Source organism: Haliaeetus albicilla, chromosome 7, assembly GCF_947461875.1.
Source record: "Haliaeetus albicilla chromosome 7, bHalAlb1.1, whole genome shotgun sequence".
Lineage (NCBI taxonomy): Eukaryota > Metazoa > Chordata > Aves > Accipitriformes > Accipitridae > Haliaeetus > Haliaeetus albicilla.
Genome location: NC_091489.1, coordinates 1,844,228 through 1,864,010, shown reverse-complemented (window position 1 = coordinate 1,864,010; position 19,783 = coordinate 1,844,228). Strand labels below are relative to the sequence as shown.

The 19,783-nt window shown below is 45.6% G+C and overlaps 1 protein-coding gene across 3 annotated transcripts in view; it reads left to right on the top strand.

The window, feature by feature from the left end:
• The window catches only part of CDK12 (cyclin dependent kinase 12), a 30,318-nt gene extending 10,788 nt beyond the window's left edge, over positions 1-19,530 (top strand). The window contains exons 3-14 of one of the 3 annotated variants that reach the window (XM_069786398.1): positions 1,832-2,008; positions 3,551-3,690; positions 4,349-4,519; positions 5,346-5,535; positions 6,440-6,496; positions 7,034-7,135; positions 8,522-8,599; positions 9,095-9,211; positions 9,780-9,911; positions 10,712-10,926; positions 12,743-13,192; positions 15,762-19,530. In XM_069786398.1, the coding sequence (XP_069642499.1) occupies positions 1,832-2,008; positions 3,551-3,690; positions 4,349-4,519; positions 5,346-5,535; positions 6,440-6,496; positions 7,034-7,135; positions 8,522-8,599; positions 9,095-9,211; positions 9,780-9,911; positions 10,712-10,926; positions 12,743-13,192; positions 15,762-16,423 (2,491 nt within the window). In that variant the 3' untranslated portion in view covers positions 16,424-19,530. Of the gene's footprint in view, positions 1-1,831; positions 2,009-3,550; positions 3,691-4,348; positions 4,520-5,345; positions 5,536-6,439; positions 6,497-7,033; positions 7,136-8,521; positions 8,600-9,094; positions 9,212-9,779; positions 9,912-10,711; positions 10,927-12,742; positions 13,193-14,087; positions 14,519-15,734 lie in introns of those variants that run through there. The other 2 variants (XM_069786397.1, XM_069786399.1) reach the window with 2 other exon arrangements.
• Positions 19,531-19,783: the final 253 nt, after the last annotated feature.

Here is a 19,783-nt window from a genome sequence, read left to right as displayed (position 1 = left end):
TTTTTCTGCTTGGCAACTCTGAAGGGTCTGTTTGGCTTTCTCACTTTGAAAGAAATGCCTGGTGAAATGTCCAAATGTTCTGGGGGTAATTAAAGTAACCATCTAGGGGCACTAGTGCTGATATGCAGAGAGATTAACTAAGCTGTACATAACTAAGTGCAGATAACAGTGTGTCAGCAAGAAAATGATAACTATTTAGTATGAGAGAGAGAAAGGAACTCCTGGGAGGCTGGGTGGCTGCAGGTTAAACCTACAAACACACCTTGGCCCTTCCCAAGAAGTCTTGCAAAGAAGTTGGCTTTTGATGTGTGTCTGGAAAAAGGCTGAATCTTTTTGACAGGGTCAAAGGGACCAAGCTTAGCATATACTATTAGATATTTAAATACTGTCAGGAACAAATGAATTGCCGATTAGAAGTGGATTAAACACAAAGTCAAATAAACAACTGCTTTTTTTGTTATTGTGAATGTTCAATCTGTAAGAACTGGACATTGGATCAGTGCTTCAAGTACACATATGAAAGCAGTAAAGAAAGAAAAACCTGGTTGATCTGCTCTGTTGGAACAAAGTCCCTTGCATCCTACATGCGATTGTAGGCCCCAGCTAGATCTCGCTTTGAAGAACTTCTGAGGTTTAACGTGGGTTCTGCCTCGGTGAAGTGACCTGGCTGGCTATTATTCTGCACATTAAGAATTTGCAGTTAATGGGGAGTGAGCTTCAGCCTGTGCAGCTCTCCCACTTCTGGTATTTCTAGGATATGTACCGCTGGTAATAGAGCCCGTCGGTGAATACTTTCCTCCAGAGGTCTAGGCTGGTGTGACGTGTGATTAGTTCTGCAGCTGCCTGGTGACTTCTTAGCAGTGGGATAAGGTTGCTCCCTCATCTTTTACAGAAGATGTCAGAGCTCAGTGCCAGAATAGGATCCTTCTTTGTCTTGCTTGTTTCTTAACTATATTTCAGAAGAGATTGTCATGCAGATTAGGCAGTGTCTAATAAAAAAATTGGGAAAATGACCTACTTCCATCAGTTCATTTATGTGGAGTTCTCTGTGCTGAGGCGTTAGAGCTGGTGATGCTGACAAACAGCAAACCTCCTGCTGGCTGCCCTAAAAACGAACCTTGGAAGGTTGTTCGTATCTCTTAATCTTTTTCTTTTCCTGGTGAAGCCAAGATTTGTGTGGAGAAGAATTCCTGACTCTTCAGACCTAGGAATTCTCCCTGCTGCATACATGAGAGAATTAGGTTCTGCTTATGAGACTCTTGCCAGTCTAAACCAAGCTTCTGATGCCATCAGTAATTTGATTCTTTAAAAAAAAAAAAAGTCAGCTTTTGGTTTCTCAGCAATTTTCACAAGTTGGCGCTACATTTCAGTCCTTGCTAAGAAGTTAAAAGTTACTTATGTAGAGAGACTTAATTCTGGGTTCATATTTATAGTGGTCCATAACAAGTCATGCATTTAACTTCATTATGATAAATAGACTAAATAGAGGAAGTCAGGGTCAGAAAGTGGGTGCTGGCTGATAACCTGAACTGTCTTACAGGAAACTGAGAATAACTATGTATTTGTGCAAATTGACCAAGTTCTATTGGCAGAGAGCTGTGTGTTTATTTGAAGACAGTGGTTCAAACCTAACACTTTTCTCTCCTGATATATTATCACTGTGAAATTTAAGACTGGCTTGTTTTATACTTGGCTATGCTAATTTTGACACTTAAACTTGGGCTCCTAACCTTATGTTCTCAAATAGAGAGTTGTCCTATAGTAGGCTTTTTTGTTTGTTAATTGGCTGTTAAGTCTGACTTTTTTATTGTATTAACTTTTCGGAGTTTAGTCCAAAAGAGATTCTTCCTCCAAAACCTGTGAAGAAAGATAGAGAGCAGAGACCACGACACTTACTCACGGACCTCCCGCTCCCTCCAGAGCTCCCTGGAGGGGACCCATCTCCTCCTGACTCCCCGGAACCAAAGGCAGCCACACCACCTCAGCAACCGTTCAAAAAGAGACCAAAGTAAGGCTGGCTTTCTTTTCAGCTTCTTTGAGTTGTTAAGTTTTCTGTTTCTTCACACATATGTCAGTTTAGGTTTCCAAAGCTTTAGGTTTCAGCATATACTGCAGCACTCCTAGAAAAGCTGACTGCATGCCCTGTGCTCTCTGTGGAGAAGGTGTTGTTGAAAGTGCTGTCATTTTTTAAGTTGAATCTGGCGGCTGCTTTGTCAGCCCTCAGCAGCCTCCCCACCATTTATTGGATGGGGAGAACACTTAACGTGCACTTACTTATAAATCTTTAGCCAGATTTAGTTCAGTTTTATAAATTCTTTTGTCCCCAGACTTGTTTGAGTGCTGTCTTTATTATTGAGGGAAGTGAAATGTGGAGAAAATGAGTTCATATTTCTGTTTTTTCTTATGGAGTATTAACTGTGTCCTATGGGTTGTTTCATATTTGGACCATTCACAGTTCAAGGCCGCTTGCCCCATCTATTTGAGAATTAACAGTACAGCGGTTTGGGAAGAAGAGAAGGATGTGTAAATTGTGCACCAAATGGAGGCTACGGTTGAGGCATTGTACTGAAGCTGTGATGGATTCTGTCATCTTCCCCTTTGACCCTTTCAATGGTAGAAATTGCTGGAGTTTGCCATAGTCAATCTCCAGCCACATCTACCCTGAAAGCTCTCTTGCCTTTTGATTTAGCCTATAGCTTGTAGGCCAAAATCTCCTGATGAGTATCCCTATTTAAAGCTCGTGGAGCTTCTAGGAATTGGTTATTCTGAACAGGAGACATACACCTTTTCTTCATGCACAATCAGAGTATTGCAAGGCATATACAACTTCCCCGATAACAAAATTGATGCGACTATCAACAAAGCAAGCTGCCTTGATGTTTTGTACACAGAGCGCTAGCTACACTTTTTTTTAAACAAAAATCAAATGTCCAGCGTTTCTGCAAAAGATTCCAAACACTGATTTTTTGTCCCACTGTAGCATAATTCTTTTGTATTTTTTAGATTAAGATACTGGTTTGTTTCTCCTTCGAGCTACTCTCAGTTAAAAGTATGTAATGAGATCTTTGTAGAAGTCTGTGTAGCTAACTGCATGCCCCAGGTAGGCTATAGCAAAATGCTTCTGCCACCTCAAAGTCTGTGGAAATGAGGTGACATAATATCCATTTTGCTTGTCTTACTCTTTGCACTACTTATTTCCCCAGGAGGAGCAATGTATTGCTTGTTAGCTGTATGCAGCTGACAAATGCATAACTGAAGTGAAAAGATCTGATAGTGAGAGTGTTCTGGATGGGGTGTTTTAGTATCTGAATTAAATAGAAGGATAACATTCCTGCATAGCAGTGCCTATATCTGGAGTAGTTGAGGTTATATAGCATAATTCATTAAACTCTACTGAACACTCAGTTGCTAGGAGTGTAAAGACAGGGTGCCTGACCTTTGCTTTTTGTTTTTAGGGTACAGCTTAAAACGGTTGAATGGGCATTTGTTTGTGGGATGGCAGGTGAGATGGAGCACTCGAGTGTCTTAACAGTCTGCTTCCATCTTTCAGAATCTGTTGTCCTCGGTATGGGGAGAGGAGACAGACGGAAAGTGACTGGGGGAAGCGTTGTGTGGACAAGTTTGATATCATTGGAATTATTGGAGAAGGGACGTATGGGCAGGTGTACAAAGCCAAGGACAAGGATACAGGTAAGGATGCCAAGTGGCTTCAGATTGACTCCACTACTTTAAGGCATCATTATTGTGGTGTGCTTAAAACCCATTCCAGTGTTAGTGGCGTTGCTGCTTAATGACAAATACCTGTAGAACTAGAAATGGCTCCAGCCCTGGAATAAGCATTTACATCAGGTGTTTTCAAAAGGCACAAAAGAACAGAAGCTCTGAAATACTAACTGTGAGTTAGTGCCCGGCTGCCCTCTCTGCTTGTGAAATCGTATGCCCTGTGTGTACAATTTGACAAGTGGTCAGATGATCATGGTAGGTATAGCTATGCCAGCCATAGATGCCAACTGAACCCCTGCTTTTTAAATTAGCCTTTGTCAGACTTTACTGTCGCAGAGCTTGTGAAAGGGACTGGAGTGGTTTCAACGGTAAATTGATGTTCACCTGTGTGACTTTCTTGTGAAGGAGATGAGGAGCACTGGTGTCATCTGTCTTGAGTTGTTGGTGTGATAACTTCTGACAGAGAGATTAAATGAAAATTAGTAGGGTAGTAACTAAAGCTGTGTCTGCTGTTTCTTGGTGGACGTTCACTGTGCTCATATCTACTTTCAACTTCCCTCTGGAAGCCCACAGAGCTGTTAGCAGTGATTTGTGCAGAGGCTTTGACACTGGCTCGTTCTGGCAGGTGAATTGGTGGCTCTCAAGAAGGTGCGACTGGACAATGAAAAGGAAGGCTTCCCTATCACAGCCATCCGCGAGATCAAAATCCTTCGGCAGCTGATCCATCGCAGTGTTGTTAACATGAAGGAAATTGTCACGGACAAACAAGATGCACTGGATTTCAAGAAGGACAAAGGTAGTATTTGCTGTGGGGTGTGGTTTTGATTAGCCAAAGAGGTGATGCAACTCCATTTGTTTATTCTTAGTGTAAAACTAAAAATCTAAACTCTGGTGTAGATTTTTTTCTGCATTCCTCCTTGATACATAGTTCCAGCAAGTTTGGCATCTGGATTTGGCCTTACATCAAAGGATAGATTCTAGTTAAAATGAGTTGTCATACTGCAGAGCAGAGGTAGACGCGGGCTTAAAAGGATGCATTGCATTCCTGTAGAGTCATAAAAGAGCAGGCTTAAAAAAAGCCTTTACAGGGTCACTTTTAACACTGATGAGTGGCAACAAACTTTCTAATAGTGTGAGAAGTTTTCTGTCCTCTGTCACTGTGGAAGAAGGATGTTCTAGCATCCCACTAACTTTTGTTTGGGGCCTTCTCTACCACGAGAGAGAAAGGAACAACACAAACATCAGTTCAAGCCATGCATAGCAGTAATCTCTTCAACAAACTAGCTTGAAAGAAAAAACAAAACAGGTGGGTAAACATGACCAGGATTTCAAAGGAATTTATTTTGGGTGCATATGTTGGTTTCAGATGTCAGCTTGATGCATTAGAGGGGCTACTTAGTTGTTTTGGGTTTTGTGGTTTTTTTCTTCCCTTGAGGAAAAAAAATCTTCTAGGATGCCCAGTAAGCCCTAAATATCACAAGACTGCGTTAAAGAAAATGCCAACAGAACACACTCAACAGTGCACAAAAAAGAATATTTCAACAATTGAGTCTACTTTCATTCCTCCTTTTTCTTTGTGTCTCCTCTCTTGCCTTAAATAATTTCTCACTTTATTATACCAGGTGCCTTTTACCTTGTGTTTGAGTACATGGACCATGACCTAATGGGGCTGCTAGAATCTGGCTTGGTACATTTCTCAGAGGACCATATCAAGTCTTTCATGAAACAGTTAATGGAGGGTCTGGATTATTGTCACAAAAAGAATTTCCTTCATCGAGATATTAAGTGCTCCAACATCTTATTGAACAACAGGTAACCTGGGAGTAGATACACTTCTGTCCACGCTCTTCCCTGCGCTCTCCCTGGGTTCAGCTGAGAGCGCACAGTTGTTGTCTTCGCCTTGAGTACGCTTAGGAACAGAAGGTGTTGATCCACTGTAGGAGTATAACCCTGCATGCTTCCACCAGTGGTGTGACGGATGGTTATAATTAAGCAGTGGCTTTCCTGGGTGCTGCTCCTGGCTGAGAACACATCTCCTGCTACAAGGGTGAACAACCCTAACAACCTTATACTTAACTTGCTCTTGGTAGCAGTGTCTCCACGTGAGGCCGTTTTGCAGCTCCTTACAGTTAACCTTTTTTCATGCTGACTTGAAGTAAGTGGGTCTCTGTGTACACTTGGTCTCCATGGTATTTTGGCAAAAATACTGTTTATTGGAAGTGCTTGTATGCAGAGAAACTGTTGAGGGTTAAGGTAGGAAGTAGCAGTTCTCCATGAATGCTCTCTCTTCTCTAGATAGCGATGTTTGGCAGTAACGTAGTTCATCGCAGAATACAGAACAATATTCACTTGCTGTTAATTCTCAAGTCTTTATCTGGATACCTATAAGAAAACTTTGAGCCTCAGAATAATACTGCACATAATTGTATCTAGATGTCTGGATATCCATCTAGAAAACTTCTCTGGGACATTGGCCTGTTGGGAAGGGTTTGTGATAGAGATGAGACTGAATTATTGTGGTTTTTTTTTTCCTTTTTGTTTCTTTGAAGCATTAAATAGGATCTGGAAAACTAAGACTGGCATATCCAAAAGTAATTACTGCACACATTGCTTTGTTAGGCCTTTCTACTACATGGGGGGATTTCCTTACCTGTTACTGCTTGCAGCATGTGATCCCACCTGTGATTCAAACCAGTGACTGTTTTTTGTCTTTCAGTGGGCAAATCAAACTTGCAGATTTTGGACTCGCCCGACTCTACAGCTCAGAGGAGAGGTGAGGCATAGCAGGGTGGAGGAAGGGGGAAATGGCTTACATAGATGAGATGATCTCCTTTCTTAATATCCAATAGTCCCTTCACTTGGAAGTCCTGGCATTGCCTGAGAAATTATTTCCAGTGTAAGTGGTACAATGCAGCTCCAGCTATTGGAAATTATATCCTATTATATCCTGGCTGATATTAATAGCTTTTCATTAGACAAACCAGCTGATAAGGAACAAAACATCTTCTCTGATTGCCATGGACCACATTTTGCTCTGAGATCAGTCACTATTCAGTCATGGCAGCCTGCTGCTGCCCTTGCAGGTCAGGATTTTTCAATCTTGGGTACCTACAACTTGCTGTCTTCACATAGGTAGACTTCTAAAATCTGTGGTATCTCATCAGCTTTATTTAACTCAAGCAGGTGCTATGGAAGCCTAGGCACTGCTTCTACTTAATATGCATAACTCTGCAGTTGGGAAGTAAAAATTACCGTTTGTAATGGTTTTGTGACTCTTGTCATCAGTTTATATTTGTATCTTGCATTCCAGCCGTCCATACACAAATAAAGTCATTACATTATGGTATCGACCTCCAGAATTGCTGCTAGGTGAGGAGCGTTACACACCGGCCATAGATGTGTGGAGCTGTGGGTAAGTGCCTGGTTTGTATCTTTTGTCCTGGTTGGGCTGTGAACATCAGCACGTGCATAGAGTAGTTCTAATGGAAGGTGGCCTTTGATTTGTGCTGATTTCTGAAGCTGTATCTGTTCCAGCTAGGCAGAATGTTGTGATAGTACAGGAATACTTTCAGAATTCTGTGCTTTGAGGAAATAGGTGTGTGTCACCTAACTAAAACTATACCATTTAGTAAAAACTCCTAGAATGAGACTTTTCTTGGTATTGACAGGTGAAAGCATAAAAAGTATCTGTTGTTGCTATTTAAAAAACAAATGAACCAACCTTTGATAACAATGTACCACTAAAATCAGAAGGGTGACAAGCTTACTCTGTGTTGATCATAGCTTCAGTTTATGGTTTTAATGACCTAATAGAGAGTTTTTCTCTAAGCTCTTCAGATTGCTCTGTTTGTCACCTAATTTTTTCAGCTAAATCTAGGAAACATTTTAAAGTAGAGATTTCAGGTTTCTAGTAGTGTAGGGAGCCTTGTGAACAGGAGGAGTCTGGGCAGTTCAGCCACAAAGATGGAACATTTTCTAAGTGATTCAGAACCAGAGTCTCAAGGATTCAGCGTTCAGAAGTGGGACTGGATTTCCCAAAATGCGTGCTTCCCATTGTGATATTCACAGGTAAACTTTCAGCAGAGCTTAGTACACAAACAACAAAGGTTTGTTAAGTCAGGCCCTCATAATTACTTCTGGAAACTCTGGCTGTGAGGTCCAGTTGCTGTTCAGTGTCCTGTGCCAAATGAGTGGGGTTAGTCCAGTTCCAGCAGACAGGTGCCTGTTATCAGCCCACAGCTATATTTGGCACTGATTGTCATTCCTGTTGGAAGGCTTAAGAGTAGGTGTTAAGGACTGAATGAGTCAGAGTTGTCCCCTCCCTCCTTCTCTTCTTTCCCTTCCAGCTGTACAAATGTTGTGTGTGCGTACAAACCTTGTGTGTACAAGGCTATGTCCTGTGCTTGGCAATGACAAACAGTAAGCTACTGGCAGCTGAGGATAATTTGGGCCAGCAGATATCACCCAGTAAAGCTGAAAAGATAAATGGGCTGAATCTGGAGGAAAATGAGATGCCTGGCTGTTTTTCTTGTCATGCTATTGACACATCCTCCTTTCCCCGCAAAGAGTTAAAGTGTGAAGCCTGTGACATGTTAACCAGCCTACTAGTGAATGTTATTTCCCAGCTGCGTAGAATTGGTGACTCTGTACACATAGGTTAGTTTGTCAGTTCTCAACTACAAGCTCTGATGCAAATAACTCTCCTCAGGCAAACCTGCTTCTGAACAGAAATGCTGCAGTGTTCAAACGATCATCCCGAGGGTTTGCTGTCATGACCTCTTGCTTTTCCTCTTTCCAGCTGTATCCTCGGGGAACTGTTTACAAAGAAGCCTATTTTTCAAGCCAATCTGGAACTGGCTCAGCTTGAATTAATCAGGTAAAGGATTGCACATGCATGCCTATGAGAAGAGGTACTGCAGAAACTGCTCATGCACACTGTCTCTGTGTTTATAAGAGCCCTCTTTCTCTAACCTGCCTGCAAAATAGGACCAGCAAATGACTGTAACTGCCAGTGCGAATAGTTAGGCATTTAGGTGTCCATGCCTACCATCAAGTGTGTGGCTGCTAATGTATGCACCCTCAGTAACCTTTGCTGTTGTTAGCTGAATGGAAAAATCATGAACCTAAATTGCATCTCACACTGAAAATTCATTGTGTTGGATGGTTTATAAACTCAAGGTAATCATTTTTCCTCTTCCCAATACCCCCTTTTTAACCTGAGGGTTATCTAATCTTCATTGAAGTGTGCCCAGACCTAGGTTATTGGTACAGTAAACTGCTTAGAAAGGAAACATTTTCACTCGGCTTGGTGACTCTTCTCCTCCTAGCTGCGTTCCACCTGCTGATCATACTCTGCTTTTCTGGTTCTCAGCCGGCTCTGTGGGAGCCCCTGTCCAGCAGTGTGGCCAGATGTCATCAAGTTGCCCTACTTCAACACTATGAAACCGAAGAAGCAATACCGAAGGCGCCTACGTGAGGAGTTCTCCTTGTGAGTTTTGTTACAAGAGAGGATAAGTGGCCGCGTGGGGGTTATGGCCGCCTGTTACGCTGTGTGACTCGTCTGCTATCCTTTGGCTCTAGCCTACCTGGCAGGATAAAGCAGTGCTTCCCCTTCTTGCCTTCTGCCCTTGGGGTCACTGTCCCCTTTCTAAATATCTGATCTGCCACAGCCACCTTTCAGAGGGATTCCCTGCCTCTGCACGCTTGTGACCCTTCTAGCTAGGGTCTGTGCTGGAAAACACGCTTGACAGTGTGGCATTCTCACAGTGCTGAGGTTGTCTGACTTCCAAGACATGCTCTCTGGGGGGAGAGTATAATTGTGTGATAATCTTGTGGGATTTGTAGCAGAGTTGCTCTTAATAAATTGCAAAAATTAGACTGAAAATACTGCATATCTGATGCCTGTTCTGTTGATGTCTTTGAGGTGCTGCATCATGTAGTAATAAATTTTGACTGCATGGATTTCTCTTAGGCCTGAGGTGTCCCTCTGAAAGTGGGCTTCTCCCCCTGTTGAGAACAACCCCTTAACTCAGCCATATTTCCAACTCTCTGCGCAGCATTCCTTCGTCTGCTCTCGACCTGCTGGACCACATGCTGACGCTAGACCCTGGCAAGCGCTGCACAGCAGAACAGGCCCTGCAGAGTGACTTCCTTAAGGATGTTGACCTCAGCAAAATGGCACCTCCAGAGTAAGTTCCAGCTGGCATTCTCCACCACAGTGGGCTCTCTGCTAATGAGCTTTGGGAAGAAGCCACTGGCTTGGCCTTGGGGTGGGGTTTTTTTTTCAGTCAGAATTAAGTTATGATTTCTGGGTTCTTGACTCTGCCCTTGCATTTTGTCATATGGCTGAGCAAATAGCTCTTCCTGTGCTGTTGGCTTTCTTCCTGATAACAGGCTGGTTTTATAAAGCTGAGTTTGATGCTTGTAAGGTGCTCTAAAACTCTGTTGGAAGATATGCAAGAGTAGCATGTAGCATATCCCTGTCCTCTGTGCCATGGAGGGCTGGCCAGGCTTCGTTTATGCTGCTTGTTAATTGACTAGAAGAGTGGCTGTTGAGCAGTGTCACACTGCAGTTCTTTTCTCCCACTCCAGTCAAGCAGATTATAAAACTCTGCCGTGGCTGCTTTGCGTGCAAGTATGGCAGTAGCTTTTGAGATTCCCGTTTCCTTCAGAGTGACTAAAGGCAGCTGCTTTCTTAAAGCTACCAGACTCTCAAAGCTTGGTGGACTTGCACTCATTGGGGCTTGTGTGCATTGTAGCTAACCCAGTCTGTTCAGGGGTGAGATCCCAGTGCAAATTAAATGATTCACATGCAAATTATGCTGCCTTTCCTGGTTCTAGGACTTGCCCCTTCTTGGTTTAATAGTATGGTTGCAGTCAGGGGAACGTCTGTGCTTCTCTTACAGCACTAATAACTTTCTGTGGTCTTTGAGGTTTAAATCGGTTTTCTTGCTATGTTTCTTAACTGCTAAGTGTTGTTCTCTTCCAGCCTTCCCCACTGGCAGGATTGCCACGAGCTGTGGAGCAAGAAACGCCGACGGCAGCGGCAAAGCGGGATTGCAGTGGAGGAGCCGCCATTATCAAAAGTTTCTCGGAAAGAAACTACCTCTGTTACAAGCACAGACACTGTCAAAAACAACAGCAGTCCTGTGCACCCACAGCCTGCCCAGCTCAAAACAGAGTCTGGTGCTGGAGATGCAGTAGGTCAGTGCCCAGTCTGCTCCGTAAAAGGCTCCTCCTGATATGCTACCTCCCTGCTCTCTCTGGTCTGGGTGTGGGAGGCTTATGTCTATTTTCAAGACAGTCTGGTTCTTTCACCTCTTATTTCTACAGAAAGGGCATTCCAGAATCTTCCTATCCTGACTTCCCTCCCCTGTTCCCCCCCCCCCCCTTTTTTTTTTTCCCCTCTTCCGGGAAAACTATTGGCCGCAGAGCATTCTGGCTAGTCTTCAGCATTCACTCACTGATGACCTGACTATGAATTTGTTCTATGAGTTATAGTATTGGTTCCAAAGCATGCTTTCACAGAGGGTAATGGAAGGAGTCCTTGAGTCACTTAGGCCAGATAAGAGACTGGAAGGTACAGCTGTGTGAAGGGTGTGCAGATGAGCTGAAGTTTGGTCTTGTTGATCAGATTATATAAAGATTAGGCATGGGATGTAACAGGCTAGTGGTTGGTGGGCAAAAGTGTACATTATTGCACTTTGCTTGTTGCAGAAAAGATCATTTGGTCATAAAGACTTGAAGGACCACTTGTACACTGTTTGCAAAACTGTGACCAACCTTTCTGTGTCTAGAAAATAGTTGGAGGGGAGGTATGTTGATTCCTGGGAATGTAGAGATAGACAAAGCTGCCCAAACCATGCTGATTGTTCTGTAGAAGCCTTATCAAAACTCAGATATGGGCTAAAGCTTCTTTCACGTCAAATGTTGTACTGACAAGTAACAAGGAAGACAGTTCTTGCTCCAGGGAATGTGCAATCCATGTGTTCAATGAAACATGGCAGATGGACAAAAGGTGGTGGTTGGATTAACAAACAGCTGAGAAAAGTGAGTGTCACATTCATAGTTGCCTAACAGCAAGGGGAGCTTAAAACTGAGCTGCTAAAACCGAACCTTTGCACCCTTCTTCCCAAAAAGTTAGACTTACAAAGTCAATGTCAGTGTGAAGGGACACCCTTGTCACTTGTCACTCAGGAGGCTCTGTTCCAGCATTGTGCAAAGGGAGGTGATGCCGCTCAAGGGTTGTATTTTAGACTAACCTGGATACTTGCAGGTCAGGACAGAGTCCTCTCTGATACCAGGCCAGCTTTCAGCAAGGAATTGCCTTCTGCTTGACCTAATTTCTTTTGCTGCATCAGTGGAACACACCCTTCCTCCATCCCAAACAGCAACTCGGCTCCATCCTGGGAAACCTGCTTTCCAGTGCAGGAGGGAGTGCTTTTGATCCACAGAGTGCTGCAGAGACTTTGGGAGGGGCTGAGCTGCTGTCAGACTTGCTGCTTTGATTGCCGCTGAAGTGGGCTAAGGGTTTCCAGTCTTCATCCTGCATCCTCAGACTTGCTGCCATAACTGGTGTGGTGTCCTCGGTCACCACTCTGATTCCTGGGATGCCCTCAGCTAACCAAGGAACAGGGAGGTTTGACTCAACTGAGCTGATTTTTAAGAAGCAGCTACATACACAGTTACATTGGTAGATTTGAGGGGGCACTGAAGAAGCTTCCCTCTATGGCTAACAGAGCAGTACCCAGCTGTAGCCTTGGGTGAGTGCAGTGTCTGTGCAGTACCACGGGGTGCTGCTGCAGTGCTGTTCAGAGCTGATTGTAGTCTGGAGGGAGCAAGCTGATGACGGAAATCTGAGCAAACTATCCTGGAATGCTCCTTCTGGAGCCTCTGTGCCTTCCCCCAGCCTGGGGACATGGAGAAGAGGCGTTTATTGTTACGTGTAGCGTCATGATTACAAACCGATGTGATGCAGTTTTGCCTAACTTTCCTGTGATGCTTCTTGTGTTTACTGCAGGCCTTGGAGAAATCACCCAGCAGCTGAATCAGAGTGAACTAGCTGTTTTACTGAACTTGCTGCAGAGCCAGACTGATCTGAGTGTCCCACAGATGGCCCAGCTGTTGAATGTACACTCTAACCCAGAGATGCAGCAGCAGCTGGAGGCTCTCAACCAGTCCATCAACGCTCTGACAGAAGCTACAACTCAGCAGCATGAGTCTCAGGCAGCAGCAGCAGCAGAGGAAGCCATAGAAGAGCCACCCACAGAGGCCCAGCTACCGGAGGAGCAGGCGACTCCAGAAACAGCCAGCGCTCAGGGAGATATGCAGAATGTGCTGGCTGTTCTGCTGAGTCAGCTAATGAAGAGCCAGGAGCCTGTTATAACCCTAGAGGAGAGCAATGGGGAGAAGAGCAGCGAGCAACGGGGGCCAAGGAAAACCCCTACAATGCATCCAGAGGAAAGTACAGGTAAATAATCATGACCGTTGCTTGTGCATCTTGGATGCCATGCACTTGTTTGAACAATTAAAGTATTCCATATGAGTGCCTGTAGTTTAACTGCAGCCAGGAGGAACCGAGACCTTCGAGTGTTGTGACAGAGGGAGGCAGGGGGTGTGGATGGGAGGAGGAAGGGTGCTGGGTGCTAGAATGTGGTCAAGCCTCAGATTTCAAGACTGAGAAAGATACTGACCCACTCCCTGCGGTAAGTGCTGGACTGCTCAGGAGGTTTTAACAACTGCAAAAAGCTAAAACGCAAAAATACTACTCTGCTTCACATCTCCAAAGCATATGAAATCCATTAGTGCTCCACTGTGAATGGGTCAGTGAAGATTTTTAAGGTGAAGTGAAGGTTTTGGTTTTTGCCCAAAAGTGGAAGGGAAACTTGGAGGGTCAGTTCTTCCTCTGATGCCCCTAGTAATCAGTTTACACATTCAGGTAGTTTTTTTGCACAGGGCGTTGAATCTCTGTGGATTTTCCCATCGTGTTGTTTGTCACAATTCTCTTTTTCACCATTCCCTTCCTGCCCTCTCAAAAAAAAAAAAAAAAAAGTTTGCAGAGATGATTTTAAAGAACATGAGAACTGAAATACTGGAGAGTGCTGGAAGAGAGGGATAGTGGCAGTTGTGTATGTAAGAAACTTGTGCATCCAGCTTCAGTGTGCCTGGTTGTACATAGAGTTGACTTTTATGAGCCCTAAAATTCAGTGACATCTGAAGTTGAGCCAAACGGCTGGTTCTTGTAGAGCAAGTAAGAGGCATGTGTAAAAGACCTGATTGTATCAGTGAACTCGTGGATTTCCTTTTCAAAGGTGAGTGTAAATGTATCCATGTCTTTTGTTTCTGTTGATTTTTTGAATTATTAGCAACATCCTGTGACGACCTCACCAAATTCTAGAAGCACCTCCTGAGTATGTCTCAGACTCTCCGGGGAGCCTCTTTTGGCCCGATACACAACTCCTCTGCAATGTAGCTGAACGTGCTGTGTTCTCGTGCCTTCAACACACCCGCCCACCACAAGCCAGTTGTGATCGTGCTTTTTTTTTTTTTTTTTTTGCCCTAGTACTGGAAGATAACTAGGTTATTGTAGAGCAGATTCAATTAAATAACATTGTTCTCTGTTTATAATTATTTTAAATGATATGCTGTCCCCAAATCAGCTTGGCTTTAAAATTACCTGAAGATTGTTTTCTGGGTTTAAATACAATCTAGTTTTAAAGTGGACTGACTGATATGGGTGGAGGGGTGGTCCTGGAAGACTACTGGTTTTCACAATAAAGTTTGACCTTTTTAATAACCAGTTTTGCAAATGATTTGAGGATCTGATTCAAACAAGGTGTTCGTGGCCTCTTATGTCATCACCAGTAATAACTTTAATCACCGTGTAGCCCATCCTTTTGTCGATGAATGAGATCGAGTCAGTTCAGTTGTGTTGCTCTGCAGGAGTCAGGACTGGTTTTGTGAGCGAAGCCGGCACGCAAGGCATCGGGAGCAGATCGTGTCCTGCGGGAAGCTGCGTCCTCCCCTCTGCAGTGTCACTTCTAGTCGTGGCACTGCCTTAGCAGGGGGAGGGCCAGAGCTCTGCTCTCGCCTTTCCCACCGCCTAACCAGGCTGCTTTGTTCTTCCTGCTGGCTCAAAAGCAGTAATACAAAGTAGTAAGAGCGTGGTGATGGTGATGGTGGGGGTGTGTGAAGGGTGCTTTTGTTCTTGCTAGGAGGGGTCCTTTTTGAAACAGAAATCCTTGTGACTTCAGATGTGATTTGGTGGGGGGGGACTGGGGGAGAAGGGGCAGGGGGGAGGGGGTTAAAAAGATTTTCTCATGCTCCAGAGCAGTCTGTACATTGCATGCAAATATTTGTGGGTTGAGATTGTTTTGGACTGTATACTGGAAATGTACTTTGCAAAAAGGTCATAAACCAGGCGAAGCAGGGCTGGTTTTGGTAAGAAGCAAAGAGGGGACATGAGAGGGGGTACCCGCTCCCTTCAGTCTGTCATGGGTGCAGTGGGGAACTGGTACATGTGGGTTTGGGGTTGGGTTTTGATTTTGTGTTTTTCTAAACCAATACATCAGGGCCATGCTCTATCAGTACGCAGCTGCCCGGCTGCTGGCGAGCCTGGTACCGGAGCAGTAAGGCACAGCATCCCTGTGCAGCGGGAGACCCTGCGTTCAGAGAACACGTGCTGTCATGTGGCTCCACATCTGTCTCCTGCTTGGCATTAGCCTTTGATCCGAGAGCAGGAATTCCCTCCACGGGTGCCCATGTGTTAGGACAGCTGTTGCCGCCTAGTTGGGAGCGTGGGGGACGGGGCGAGTGCGGGAAAAACGTTAATGAACATGTGCATTGATCTTGCAATGAATGCCAGCTTTTAAAACTCTCCGCCTCTTTTCCAGTGCATCCTAGAGAGCGGACTGTCTCGGTAGGCTGTTTGGTTTTTTTTTTCGTATAAATGTATTTATATCTGTTCGCGTGATGTTTTAAGATGGTGTTTAAAAGAAGTAACCCTTCCACAGCATGTCCTCCTCGCATTCTCCCACCAGAGAAGAGACCCCCTGAGCCCCCTGGACCGCCTCCACCGCCGCCTCTGTCCGAAGGCGATCTCTCCAACGCAGCCCAAGAGTTGAACCCGGCCGTGACGGCTGCGCTGCTGCAGCTCTTTTCCCAGCAAGAGTCGGAGTCGCTCGGCCACGCGACACACGAACACCAAGCCTCGAGAGCCGCGGACTACGGCAGGTCCCACTCTTCCAGGACTTACAGTGCCGAGGGCTCAGAGGGGGGATTTGGTGCCGAGGAGCTGAATTCAGGCCAGACGCTACTAGAACCCTCTGCCCAGCCTCTGGGGAAAAGCAGGACCTTCTTGGGCTCCGTGAGCCACCTTGGGGAGACGAGCAATTACCAGGGCACAGGATCTGTCCAGTTTCCAGGGGACCAGGACCTCCGCTTCGCCAGAGTCCCCGTCGCCATACACTCGGTTGGGCAATCTTTTACGAAACCCGAGGGGAGCAACAACACGCTGGTACATCCAGAGGCCAAAATTCAGAATTACGGCGAGCTGGGGCCGGGGACAGCCGGTTCCAGTGGGGCAGGAACAGGTCACAGCTGGGGTGCCCCAACCCAGGCAACTTCTTCTTATGGGAAGGCGTACCGTGGGCCTGGCAGAGTGCCTCCGCGGGGGGGACGGGGGAGAGGGGTTCCTTACTGAGAGATGCGCCTTTCGCACCGGTCCTCCCCTCCCTCGCCTCTCCACCTTTAGCAACATGACTTTTTTTTTTTTTCCCAGAGCAAGGTCTCGTCTGCATTTCAGCTGCTGCAAAGCTCCCTGTTGTATTCCTTGCTAGGCTGCCGGCGGGCACCCCGTGACTTACTGTAGGGTCCCCAGTTGGGTGTCTCGCTGGCCAAAACCTCTTGCGCTTGGTTAGTGACAAAAAAAAAACAAAAAACAAACCAACCACCCCACCGCAAATGACGGTAAGCTTTCTGCCCTGAGCCAGCAGAGGGGGGGAAATTCTTTAAAAATAGGAATGAAAGAAACCCAACCACGTGGGAAGAAGGAAATTTAAAAAATGTTTCACAAGCTGTGTGCCAGTGCTTCTCGGTGGGGGAAGCATAGGGCAGTGTTCAGGTAGGGCTGCGGGAGAGTCCGGTTCCCAAAGCAAATTTGGGGGTGGTTGTTCCTCCCCCCCCCCAATTCCCTGAAAAGAGAGAAAGGAAAAAAAAAAGGAAAAAAAAAAAAGAGAGAAATGGGAATATACTGGTGGAGAGGTGCCTGGATCAGCTGTCCTGGCTGCGGAGACCCAGGATGTGGCACTGGCTTGTACTCAATTTATCTGACATTGCTTGCTTTCAGTAAAGTGTCCAGCTGACCCTCTCCTCCAGCTCTGCTCCGAGCTGAGGCTGTGAGCCCTGCCTAGGCAGCTCCGGATCCAGGTCCTGTCTCTTTTGACGGTAGCCTTAGTAAATTGGCTTTTGTGAAGGGTCTCTTTGAATTTTGTGTCTCTCCTGCCATAACTTTGCAGTGGGAATTGTCTTTTTTTTTTCCTTTTTTTTTTTTTTTAAGAGCTGAAGAGAACACCTCACTTAAAAAATGTATTTCTTTGTAATTCGTATCTTCCAAAACACTTTAAGAATTAAAGAAAAAAGGAAAAAAAACAACTTCTGGTGGGGAATCGCCACCAGGTAGGAGTGTCTTTTGTACCCAGCATCCTTCTGGGCTGGTGTTGCGTGTCCTGATGGGGCTCAGTCGGGCTCTCCAAGCGGCATCTCAGTACTTTGAGGCTTACCAGGTGTTAATGTATCATTTCTATAAGCATATATATTTTTGTTGTTGTCAAGGAAGTATTTAGAATGAATTTTCTCCTCCCGCAGAACGTTGCGATGTTGTCCATTTCAATAAGACTTAAAAGAGATGAATAAAACAAAGGTACATATTTATGAGCTTTTTTTTCTGAGTAGGCCTTTCCTATGGAAAACATATGGTTATTCTTTTAATTTTAGGGATGACAGTGTTCTGAAGTGTTGAATGGGTGGGAGTCTGGGGGGCCGAGAGACCTTCTTCCTTCTAACAGGCTTTGATTTAATTTCTTTTTATACAGAGAGATAAATTTAAAATAAAAATAAAAATGCACCTGAATAGGTGGTGCTTCTTGAACTGGGGAAAACCTGCCTTACACAGCCAGACCCACGGCTGCACCCACCTGCTTTGCTGTGGGAGGAAGCAGGGGAGAGAAAATAAAAAAAAAAAATATATGCACACTGCTGGTAATGTACAAGGCCTCTGCGTGAGCAGGGACCAGTGACTCTTGTAGTGTTGAGTCAGCACTGAGGAGCAACACCGTTTGCAAAATTCCAAGCGTAATTTTGTTGGGTTTTGGGGTTTTTTTGATTTTTGGGGTTTGTTTTTTTTTTTTACTTGCCAGTTCATGCCTGATCTGCAGGGAAAAAAAAGTTCTGTAAGATGCAGAGTGCACTAAATAAACCAGTCACCTCTTCAGGGTTTTTTTAATTTCTATATTTTTTTCCTTTCCACCATGCAGCTGCCAGCTCTGGTCTGTGGTGGAGCTTTTGTTGTTGTTCTGGCTTTTCTTCCTGAGCCCATCCAATTTGGAAGGAAAAGTCGTGTTCCAGTGCTGAATCCTCTTAGGAAGCCGATGCCTATTTATTGTCTTTCCAAATTGGCAAATGCCCAGAAAAGCCTGCCGAGGAGCGAGCGGTCCTTAAACCGGCAGCACAAACCTGACCTCCTCGCAGGCTTTGCCCGCTCCTCGGTGCCGATGCCCCCCCAGCGTTGGGGGTCCCAGCCGTAGGCGCAGTTTAGGGTGGTCTGTCCCAGCATTTTGCAGAAGCAAATCCGGTGCCTGTTGGTGCTGTGCCGGATCCCTGCCAGCCCCGTGGCTTTCTCCGGAGTCAGCCAGCCCCATGAGGATGCTTCTCCGGCACCGGTTCATTTTGCAGCAGGGACTGAAAAGGTGCCAAGGACCTCGGAGGTAACGGTGACTGCGAGGGTGGGCTCCTGTCCCTCTGTCCCACCTTGAGCAAAGGACAGACATCCCAGACTTCTGTCCCTTGCTCTGGGGTGGCCGATGGCATCTGCTGTCTGTCCCTGTGGGATCAGGCCATGCTGGGAGGTCCCTCCAGGCTCCTGCAGAAGGTGGTTTTCACCGTTCCCTCGTCTGACCCCACTGACTACCCCAGGGAGGTTTGGGCAGAGCTGTGGTGCTGGCAGGGATCCCTTGTTCCACATCCAGTGGCTTTTCTTAACTGGTCCCAGCAAGAGGCTTTCAATCCCTGCAAGGGTGAAGGGAGCATGTGGGGGCCAGGGGGGACCATCCTGGCCAGGGGGCAGCCCCCACTCTGGGGGCTGGGGGGTTGCTTGCATCCTCCCAGCAGCTCTGCTTTTTTTTTTCTTTTCTTTTCTCCCCCCCCCCCCTTTTTTTTTTTAAAGGGTCTCTGTACAAAGAAGACAAAAGGATTTACTGGGGGGGGAAACGTATGCATTTAAAAAGATTTAAAATGTGGTGCAGGTTACAGACAAGTCATTAGATGGCAATTGGCCCCTCCTTTCTTCCTCCACATGGATCGTTTTTGGGTTTAATGCCAATGTCTAACACGCTGTAGCCAGTTACCCAGCAGAGAAGCGTCTGGTAAGACTCTTACTGTACCTCTCCTGAGTTTCGTTTTGAGACTGAGCGCGCCTTTTTTGGTTGTACCTTTGTCTCTGTACAGATATTTTGTAATATATTAAATTTTTTCTTTTCAGTTTATAAAAATGGAAAGTGGAGATTGGAAAATTAAATATTTCCTGTTACTGTATTGCCTTTTGCTCCATTGCACTGAATTACCGCGCTGCTTGCTGTAACCTTTGCAAATTACACGGTAACTGTGTTTTTCCTTTTAAAAGCCTTTTTCCCCCCTCCTCCTTCCCTCCCTGGTGCCGTAGCTTGGTGCCCAGTAGCGCCGGTAAGTGAGCTTGGCCCCGGTGCCGGACCGGCGAGGATGGCTGGGACTTGGCATCGTCAGCCCTCAGCCCCGCGAGGCTGCAACCTCTGTAAGCCCCCAAATTTGA